At 39.6% G+C, this 10,889-nt stretch overlaps 1 protein-coding gene across 2 annotated transcripts; it reads left to right on the forward strand.

Annotated features, from left to right (window-relative positions):
- Positions 1-3,161: 3,161 nt before the first annotated feature.
- On the forward strand, positions 3,162-9,773 carry LOC310875538 (SLAM family member 5). 2 transcript variants are annotated; one of them, XM_083788812.1, is made up of 7 exons: positions 3,162-3,232; positions 4,120-4,446; positions 4,916-5,191; positions 5,370-5,495; positions 8,019-8,068; positions 8,318-8,404; positions 9,013-9,773. In XM_083788812.1, exons 1-7 carry the CDS (start codon positions 3,163-3,165, stop codon positions 9,115-9,117), a joined length of 1,041 nt encoding a protein of 346 aa, XP_083644938.1. In that variant the 5' UTR covers position 3,162; the 3' UTR covers positions 9,118-9,773. The 2 variants fall into 2 exon arrangements, with proteins under 2 accessions (XP_083644938.1, XP_083644939.1); XM_083788813.1 differs by having other exon boundaries at positions 8,022-8,068.
- The last annotated feature ends 1,116 nt before the right edge of the window (positions 9,774-10,889 follow it).

A 10,889-nucleotide genomic window follows, 5' to 3' on the forward strand; every position in this document is an offset into this window, starting at 1 on the left:
CTTTGTGACTTTGTCCAGAAAAGTGCTATATAAATAGTTATTATTATTATTATTATTATATTGACTATATTGGAGTTTTCTATATTTTCTATATATATTTTATATTTGTTTTTTTATTATTTTGTTTTGAAACTTTTGAATATTCTTTGGTTGTCTTGATTTGGAGTTTGTGTTTTGTTGTGTGTTAGTTTTTTGTATTTGTTACTATTTTTAATCTTTTAATCTCAGCACCTCAGCAACATAATGTATATTAAACTATGATTCCTACTTTGAATAAAATGCACTCAAACTTGAATGTAATTTATTTATGTTTGTTCTAAAAAATAAACTGAGTATGTGCAACAACTAGTCAACTCAAGCTTCTCTCTCAATTATTGCTGCAATATCCTTTCAATGCAATCCCATTCGTGAAGCACTTCTCTATAATTATGCTAGTTTCCACTGGTGCCGGTAGTGTGGACTGCCATTCCCAGCAAACATGAAAATGTTCTTCTTACACAGGAAAAATGCAATGTGAAGGCAGAAGAGAATATTGCTGGGGGTTATCCACCTAACATATCAGTACGGTTTGTATTGTCTCTTGAACACAATCTAAAACAAGGAGCATTTATAACATAATCTAGATCACTAGATTGTTTTTGGAAGAAAAAAACAAGACAAGCTAAAAAAATGCTAATCTCAAAGCTTGTTTGCCAGTGGCTAAGTCTTCATAGCAGTGTATAATAATTTGTAGTATAGCTACTGTAGCTAACATGAATAAAAGTGTTTCTAACAGGTGCCTGGCTAAAAAGGCACTTGATGTGACCTCCAGTCACCACATGGTGTCGCCAAACTACCAAACTGAAGAGAGTACTGTCTTATGGTTGTACATTTTGTAGGATTCATTACCCAACCAAGCCCTTTAGTTATTATAGAGCAGGCTGTTTTTCATATACTGTACAACTTTCTGTATGATTGTAAAGAAATTGTTTTGCAAATAAAGTTCAAGACGATGTTTTAAAACTATGGATGTCTAATTTAAGATCTTTGCAGGTTCTGTCTGAGTGCTCCAGTAGTTTATTTGGGTAGTCTCGTGCCCGGGGAAAAAACTATCTTCGTTAGTTTGTTGTATGTATGTTGGCTAGTCCTCCCTCCCACCTTTGTTGAAGCTGCTCTGTCTGACTCATTGCTCACAAACATTACATTCAGCAATACTGAACTAGTGGTCCCACTGGTATCACTTCTTTTTCCCTAAAAATAAAGAGTCAGAAATCACTGTGTATGGGTATGGGCAGCCTAACTGATTCCAAGATAGTGAGCCGCACATTTGACAGGGTATACTCACAGCCACAGGGTAGTGCAGTTTGCTTATAGCCAGTCTACAATGCAAAATGATGTGTTTCAAGCTTGTAGATCTGTTATTTGTGTCATTGAAAGTTATTGACATTCTGATTTCTGCATGCATACATGACACTTACAATAGAATGCCAAATATAGGGAAGCCAGGTTGAGAGTGATATAAGGGCCTATAACACTGTCAACCTGGCATCCCTATTTTAACAAACATTAAAAACGACATTGACAATGAAGGGAAATTCACGTCATCTTGTCCCTAACACAAACATTAAATACCATTAACAATAAAGAGAGTTTAATGTTTGTTTTACATCACCTAATCATAGCAATATGAGTTAGACTTTAATATATTAGCACCCCTCACTTCAAACAGGTGTGATTATTTATGCCTATATACTAATATACAGTAGGCATACCCACCATGTTGTAAAACAAGCTAAATGCATAACAACCACAAATCAAAGACATTCACAAGCTCAGACATGCATTATTAATGGTAGGAGCCAAAACGCAAGGAATATTTCGACATCCTGACTAGATTAAAACAAAACAAAAGTGCGCAGCACCCCGGTAGCTCAACCAGTTCATGCTTTCACTTCCCATTATCCCCGTAGCTTTTCACTATCATGTCCACAGTCTCCACACTTCCCGTTTCTACAATGTTTGCTTTGCTTAGCAGGGAAATAGGTCTGCTTTCCCTGGGCATTTACAGTCATAGTGACCAACTTTTGGTATGTGACAAGTTCCACTTTCTCTAGATAATCGTAATCGTAAGTTTTGTCATCCTAGGATGCTAGTGCAAACCCTATAGTCACCTCCAGCGCTCTGGAAGCAAAAAAACTACTTAGATTATAGTATATAGTAGCCTTCATGTTTTCTTTATCTGTTCCAGGAGGTCCCAAGATAAACTAGAAAAAGTTCCCCTCGGGGCACAGGTCTCCACCAGGGCAGGTCAGGTTGTGGCCTCCTGGTGGCGCTATAATAGGCCAATGTGAAAAGGGTGACATTTCTTCTTACGCCTTGGATGGCAATTGGATGATTTGAGGCATTTTGTTCCAATAAATTGTTTAGCAAAAATCCACCTCTTGGTTGCGCTATAACAGGCCAATGTGAAAAGTTTGGGATATATTCCTCAGTCCGTGAAAGATTTCACGTAAATTGCACGCTGCGTTCATGATTTTAGGCTTTTTGTTCAAAACGGGCCAATCCTGCAAACGTTGAAAGCCAATGTTAGCCAATTAGGATGGCATATGAAATATTGGACAGATCTGGCTTGAACACATGACTATAGAGATAGTGTGTAACTTGGCATTGACCAGGTTAATGGTGCCGGAGATTAGCTGTACACAGATGGACACACGGACGGAGTGCAAAACATACTCCCTCCATAAAAGTACCATAAATCATATAATTGTTGTAACTTGTAATGCGGATAAGGTTTTATGGACAAAGGTCTTAACAGAAATGGCTCAGTTTGAAACATTTCATATCAGTCAGCCCTAAAACCACAGACAAAGACCTTCCTAATAGACGTTTCAGTGCTGCTCAAACCAAACCACACATGGTTTTCTGAACAGGTGACTTAAATACAAAATACTGGTGCATAATGAGGTAAAATGACTCATAATCTACCTCTCCATTCCACATATACACCCACCCACCATGAAACATTTTTCATCTGAACTATTGTTCAATATAGCCTGAGAGAGAGAGAGAGAGACAGAGAGAAAGTGTGCGTGTGCGTGTGTGTGCGCGACTGCGCGTGTGTGTCTCTTTCTGTCTCATAAGGGCTCCAAAGAGGAAACAGCATTGATAGACTTCACAGAGATGGCCCGTGGTCGCTTCCCTTGCCTGCCCTGCAAATTAATTCCCCTTCTGCTCATGCTATTCTTCCACGGTAGGTTCCTGTTCTAAACTGTTTACTTGAAAACGTTTAACTGTCACTCTGTCAGTAAAGATCTGTTTGATCAGTGAATTTATTTTTAACAGTGAAAGATAGAAATATATATGTGAACTTGCTGCTGTCTTGTGTTTGAAATATTTTTTTGAAGTTTGCTATTTATACAATATATAATTAAAAAAAACATTTAATCATAAAAAGTAACAATTAAATGATTAAATGAGCAACTGACTCAAAGTGCCGATGGTTTCACAGCCATGGAGTTGTGCAACTCCATGGCTCCTGGGTGAAAGGGGACTTCAGAGAACCAATGGGGGAAATAGTTTCTACCATGGCATTTATTAAATTTTTATTTTGTTAAAAAGTGTAATGCAATTTGAATAAAGTTTATGTGTTATGATTAGGCTTATAAAGTAGGCCTATAATGATTATTTATCAGCGCTTTTATGAGAAGATTATAAATATCTTATTTTTGTGTGTTCATAATGCGTTATAAACGTGGGATGCAGAGCAAGTGTTACAGAATATTTTAGTGACTATGAGAAAAGCGTGGTTAGATATCGTTGGAAGTGGTATGAAGAATGTTGATGTCAGCAGATTTCCTGCATCTACCATGCAAACAAAGAGGGGGGAAAAACAACTTTAAACAACTTCATTAACACAAGGGTGTAGCAGTAGGGGGATTATTCATTATGTGAGTTTAAAATATGTTAAAGAAAATATGACATGTACAAAGGATAGGCATCAATAAGCTATGAGCTTCAGCCTATGCCTTTTCGATCAACTATAAGAGAATGTGAATATTCTAGGTAATGATTTGTTACAATGTTGAATTGATCGAAATAAACTAAACCTCTCTCTCTCTCTCTCTCTCTCTCTCTCAGTGGTGGACACTGCCAGTTGCAGAGATATTAAAAAGAAAGTTGGGGAAACTGCAGAGTTTTCAGTCAATGGATGCTTACAGGAGGGAAATATTATTACACAAACATGGAACTTTGGAAAAGATCAAGTTGTTGTGGTAGAAATGGACGAAAATCGTTATATACAACCATCAAATAACCCTCAATTTAAAGGCAGAGTAGAGATGAACCCTGACAATTTTAGTTTGACAATAAAACACCTGACTCATCAAGACTCAGGAGAGTACAGCTTTGTCTCGGATACAGATGAGGGACAACATCCTACAATTGTCATCACTCTGCATGTTTATGGTAAGACATTCATTTTCCACAATAACGTGCTCTCTAGTACTTGTCTTTCTTTGATAGAGATCATTGTATTGTGGTATGATATGGTTATAATATAGAATTAATTGTCCTAATGTCTTATAAGATAAATCATGTGCCAGTGCAACAAAAACAGCTAGGCTACCGTATCATGGCATTTTGCAAAAGCTTGAAGTTACAGCATAAAGTATGTTTAATTCATTCAAAGAAAGAAAAAAAAATCAATTTTGTCATTCTTGCATGTGCCACTTCATTTAACAGGCCCCTTAACCAGTGGTACCGCTGCCATATATCAATTTGGGAGTCCTTGGCACAAAAACGTTTGATAAGATCCACTGATTTAGAAGGCATTTGTAAAATCGGCCTCAGGTCTTGGGTTGAATGTACCAATTTAGTTTAACAGACTTTGTAAAAAATATGTTCCATCTGAATCTGTCCCCTTTTGCTTCATCAGATTCCATCAGTAAGGAACCTGATGTGACAGAGTCCGCTTATACCTGGCATGCAGAGAACAACTCCTGTCTGGTTTCACTCGAATGCCGTGCTGCAATCCCTCATGCTGACAACATCACCTACAGCTGGACCGTAGGGAACCAGACCTTAGAGGGGGGTCACAACAAGGTGAACGTGTCCCTCCTGGCAGAAGAGGAAGATGCCACTGTCCACTGCACAGTTACCAATGCCATCAGTCAGCAGTCTGCATCGAAAACGGTGTCGTGCAAGCACCCGGGTAAGAAGAGCAGGATGGGGTCATTCGAACAGCATTATGAGACAGCCTGTTGGCCGAGACTGTTATTGTGCCATATTATGACACAAGCGTGTGTGTGTGTGTGTGTGTGTGTGTGTGTGTGTGTGTGTGTGTGTGTGTGTGTGTGTGTGTGTGTGTGTGTGTGTGTGTGTACACACAGTTAGTAATTTCATTACAGGTTCAGAGTCAGAGCAGTTGTTTATCGGCGCTATTACAGCCGGGACTGTTGGTTTGTTGCTGGCTGTGGCTCTATCTGTTGCCTGCTACTATAATCGAAGATCAGCAGGTAAGGAAGAACACCTAGTTATTAGTTAATTAATATTAATGTATATTTGAAATTCTTTATACCGTAAATAAATGATCTGTGTCATCGGACTGTCCTTCGATTTAACGGCTGACTCCTAGCTCGAGTCATTCATAGATGATCTGTCAGTGGTAGATGAGGGTATTGAGTATTAGTCTACTCATTCAAGATGTCAAAGTAACGGACCACACGTCAGCCAATAGCAAGAACTTCTTCTTCATCTTTTTCATTTTACACTCTCAACAGTTACCTTATTGTTAAACATGTGCATTACTTAATTTACAAGAAGTATACACAATTTGCCTGTTTTCTCTCCTACTATGGTACCACATCAATACAGCATGGAATTGTGGACAAAATCTTATCCAACGACAACAAAATATTCTTAGTTTTGGGTCTGCGAGGCTAAATGTCATCAAATAGTGGTCCGTGGCTCAAATACAGAATAAATAATGCGCCTTGATATGAAAAGGGTTGAAAACCACTGGAATAGAACATTTCACCCATTATGTGACCAGACCCCACTGGTCTCCTCCATCCATCCTCACTCTCATTATCTGCCTATGTGTACTCCCTGGCTGAGCCACCAGGTGTCCCCTCCCAATGTCTTTTGATGATGTCTTCATGACTAAATCTCATGTCCATTGTTGCAATAGCAGGTCAACTGAGCCATTTTGATTGTAAAATGTTAAAACCTCAGCAAGAATCAAAGAGAATAGAATACTTCACTCATGGCACAGCAGCCATTCAGAAAACTATCAAGAATAGAACATCAAACTCAAAGGCCACCCAGAAAACTTTAAACAAGAAAATAACAGAGCAACACAGACCTAATAGAATAATTCACTTACATCTCTCAGTAGATCTGCATGGGTGGTCCTCACTGCTCAAAGTGCTCATGTCCTGATGGTGCCACACTGCCAAGTCTTGAAAATCTGAGTGCTCGTCCAGCCATAAGAGTCTGTGTCAATGTTCTCTCTTCAAACTCAGACACACCATGTCAGTTCAGTTCCAGAATCCAACAATAATGGGCTTAGGTTACCGGTCCATCCTTAGCGGGTGCTGAAAAACTGTCTCCTAGGCCTAGTCTAGTTCAGCTTCATCTTCTTCTACTGACCTTCTAGCTCTTTCTTCCAACCAGCTTTGAAAGCGTCTGTCTGGAGTCTTTAGGCTTGTTTTAGCTGCCTCATGGACTTGAACTTGCTCCAAGAGGACCAGGACCAGCCTGGATACTTTCCCCCCATTTTCCTTTGTAGTTTGTACTGCTGGCTTTGTCGGCTACAGCATACATAAACCCCATACATTTGACTGTGGGCTATAAGAAAACCGACATCCTACTCTACACCAGCTACCTGATAAGTAGGTGATAGTTACACCAGTTTAAGTCTTTGTAGATGTAGGACCAGGTAGTAGGCCTATGGAAGCATTTGCACCACTTTCGCTAGTTATCTTATTAAAAGCCAGCCCAGTGCTTTATTTATCTACCTGCGTAACCATGTTGAAGTAGGACATACATAACATTTTATCACTCAACGGACCAGTCACAACATAAACACACCTGGCTGTGATTGCGCAGAATGCACAGATTGCGCACGCAGCTCTCGCGCGACAACAAAGCACCAATGGAGGGAGCCTAAAGATATTTTTTACTACTGAATTTAATAATACTACTGTACGTTATGGCCATGGAGTTTTGTTAAAGGAAATTCGCTAGACGTTCCTCCTCGCGGTCAAGCTAGGGACCGTCAACAAAGTGCAATATAGAAATGTATTTAAAATGTGAATTATGGATTGTTTCATTGAGATGTTTCTGTGTGAAGTTAACACACACGCCAAATGTATCAGGCTATGTCCTATACCTTCAGCTGTGATGTTTACGTTTTGATGTCTAGTGCAGTGGACAGTAAGGTTCCCAAACTTCGTCGTGTCAAGGACCCCCAAATTGACTAATGAGCCTGTGGATTTGAAGAGATATGCCAGGGACCCCCCATAACAGTGATTCTCCACCAATTTAATTTCAAGGACCCCCAGTTTAACATGCATTAGGCTACGGACCCCCATTTAATGGCATTTCTATCTCTGGATGGATCCCAATTTATATTGTAAAATCAATGTTTATTTTGAGTGTACACATGGAACCAAATGGACCTTGATGGGTCTTTACTGGTTTTAATGGGTTAAGGGAGGGCACAGCTCATTGGCCACAAGATCCTCATGTAATATAGGCACATATTACAGTTAATTGCCACAACATTAGGAACTTGTGGGCACAATTTACAGTTAGTATAGGCCACAAGATCAGGATCTTTATGGGCACGTGATGTCTTATATATATATGGTTTTCAACCAGTGGTCCAGGGACCACCAGTGATCTGGACCTTTTACGGGTCCATTTGGTTTCATTTTAGATTTTACACTCCTTGATATGAAGAGGGTTGAAAACCACTGTCTTATATCTTGTGGCTATTGTCAGTGGTTTAAATCGTAAACTGTCTCCCATGCCAGCAGGAAGAAATGGACCTGAAACAATATATGCTACTGTGTCTGACAGTGAGGTAAGTAATACCTGCCTTAATTCATGTGCTCACATGTGTGCTTCAATATACACACATACACTATCAGCAACTTTCATACTAATCCTTATCCTTTTGAGTGAAGTGTGATTGTTCCTCCTCAAAACAGCTCTCACTGTGTGTGTGTGTGTGTGTGTGTGTGTGTGTGTGTGTGTGTGTGTGTGTGTGTGTGTGTGTGTGTGTGTGTGTGTGTGTGTGTGCGCGCGTGCGTGTGTTTCTTCAATATTCCAGGTGAGATCAAATAGCTTGGTGGTGAACCAAAACACAATCTATGAATCCATTGGAGAAAGGATCAACTTAGTAACAGTTGGGATTGGGGTAAGATAATTGATTGAATACTTTATTAACAGTATGCGAATAGTACAGAGGTACGATAACACAAAAAGCCCTTATAGGGATTTGTTTCCATTGTGGTCCTGTGAACTTCACCCATTTTCAGAAGACAGCAAACTGTCTTCTTCTGGATCGGAGTAGTGAAGAAACACGGGAAGGTTGCCGTTGCAGTTAACATAAAACTAACATTGATGAGGAATAATTATATGAAGATGAGGTTGAAAATAGTTGATGCGCTCCTTTAAGCTGAATAAATGACGGTATTGTTTAATATTTCATTGCTGTCAGGCAGAAACAAGCTCATGACGTGTCGAGAACAAGCAAAACCATGTGGTGAAAACATAACCTTCGGCTAATATAAAGTTGGTTCTCCTAATATGCATTCCCCTGATTATCAAATGAGCATGTACATTTTTATGATGTTTTATATTGCTGTTACACACAGCCAGGGATACTGTGACACAGATAAGAAAAGAAAAAAACACACAGAAAATTAGACACAGATTGGTATCTATATGTAATTGCATCTGGTTATGACCGCGTCTGAGCTTGACTTTGTCTTCTGTGTTCTTGCACTGCACTTCTATCCTCAGTCTGTCTATGACAGGATCAATTTTAATCGTCCTCCGGTAGCCTCTACCTCTTCAATCCCGGATGTCTGCCAGACCCCAAAGCACCAGGTGACTGTCGGACCCTAAAGCACCGGACTGTCGGACTGCTAGACCCTGAAACATCAGGTGATTGCCAGTTCCATCAGGTGTCTGCTAGGCCCTAATCTCTCAAGAGCAGATTCCAAGCTACACTGCTGAATCTGTCGTCAGGGGCATTCAGAACGTGTACACATTGTCGTTAGTGGAAATTAAAACATAGGCGCCCCGCCGGAAGAGGAGGGTCTAAGGCGGAGCAAATGGGCAACATCCTGCTATCCACATCCTGTTTGGCGCCGCCCCCAGAGGCAAATTCAAAGGAAAACGGGGCACTTTTTTAATCATGAGGTGTCTGCCAGGGCCTAAAAACCATCAGGTATCTGCAATGCCCGCCCTAAACCATCATGGTGTCTGCCAGTCCCTATAAAACATCATAGCCTGTCCTAAAGGGGGCTCAGGCTTTTAAATGCATACATGAATAAGAAAAACAAATTGTAAATAGACATATTTCTATATCAGTGTTATGCTGCATGGATACAAAGTATACTCTTTTTGTAACATTTCTCTTTCAATGTTGTTGAGATCATTTCATAATTATTTCATTCTTTGCACGTGTAAGGAGAATAATGACAACAAAACGTGTCTTTTGCTGTTGTACCTTCTATTCAAGGTATTATGTTATAATAATAAATCTCTCCTTGAAATGAGTATTTGAAATGTTTCTCTCTTTAGACTGGTTATATGTTATAAAAATATGCCGGAAAGCAGTACTGTGTGTTTGATTTCATCTTAAATCCTAGTACTGTATATACTCCGTATGATGGTGACACTTGACAAAATAAATTAAGCTTAAAGCTGTTTCAATATAAATTAGATTTTAATGCACATACAACATAATACAACTTTCTTTTTTATAAATTGAAGATGCAAATATTTCTCCTTCATACTGGTTTTGTGCTTAAAATTTAAATACGTTTTCGTTATAGAGGGTAAGAGGGCAATTATGTATTAAGGCATATAAAGCTTATTAGCCAGGGATCCTTTTGAAAACAATAAGAAGAACTTTGTTTTGCTGAGAGCCGCTAAAACAGGACTGATTGTTCAAAATTGCATGGTTTTAGTTTACACTGACAGCATTGTGAACAGGCTGGAGTTTATGTAACCCCTGCTTTGTCAGTCCGGCATAAAGTGCATTACTGTAATCAAGTCTACTGGAAAATAGCATTGTGAGCCAGACTCTGTAACATCTCCTGTACATATCAGATAGATCCATCAGTAAAAAATAACAACAGTGCAAACACGCTAATAATAATATACTCAGAGGGTATAGGAATTTCATGAAGGCCATATACTACGGCCTCTGTTTGTCTCTTTGACACTCAAATCTTTATCTCTCTATGTCTTTCTCTCTCCCACCTATACTGTCTCTCTCACCATCTAACTATAAATGAACCAAGTCTCTGTACGTCTGTAATCCACGTAACTTGAGAACCGTTCGACCCACCTACTTCAAATTCAACACACGTGTTCCACACCCCCACAGGGAGTGAAGTGTCCATATCGCCATACTGTATATGGGCATACAAGGGGACACAGCTGACTTGCATCGTTCCAAGTAGGCCAGTGCCCAATGGGCACCGCTCTAGTTACAAATAAAGCAGTGTGTGTGTGTGTGTGTGTGTGTGTGTGTGTGTGTGTGTGTGTGTGTGTGTGTGTGTGTGTGTGTGTGTGTGTGTGTGTGTGTGTGTGTGCGTGTGTGCGCGTGCGTGCGTGCGTGCATGCGTGTGTGTGTGTGTGTGTATAGCATTATGATTATAATTGCC

This window comes from Protomyctophum parallelum, assembly GCF_964188405.1.
Source record: "Protomyctophum parallelum genome assembly, chromosome: 18".
Lineage (NCBI taxonomy): Eukaryota > Metazoa > Chordata > Actinopteri > Myctophiformes > Myctophidae > Protomyctophum > Protomyctophum parallelum.

Coding starts and splice junctions, on each gene's coding strand:
- LOC310875538 (XM_083788812.1), top strand. CDS start 3,163: ATGGCCCGTGGTCGCTTCCCTTGCCTGCCCTGCAAATTAATTCCCCTT. Junction 3,233..4,119: donor GCTCATGCTATTCTTCCACG/GTAGGTTCCTGT, acceptor TCTCTCTCTCAG/TGGTGGACACTGCCAGTTGC. Junction 8,405..9,012: donor TAGTAACAGTTGGGATTGGG/GTAAGATAATTG, acceptor TTCTATCCTCAG/TCTGTCTATGACAGGATCAA.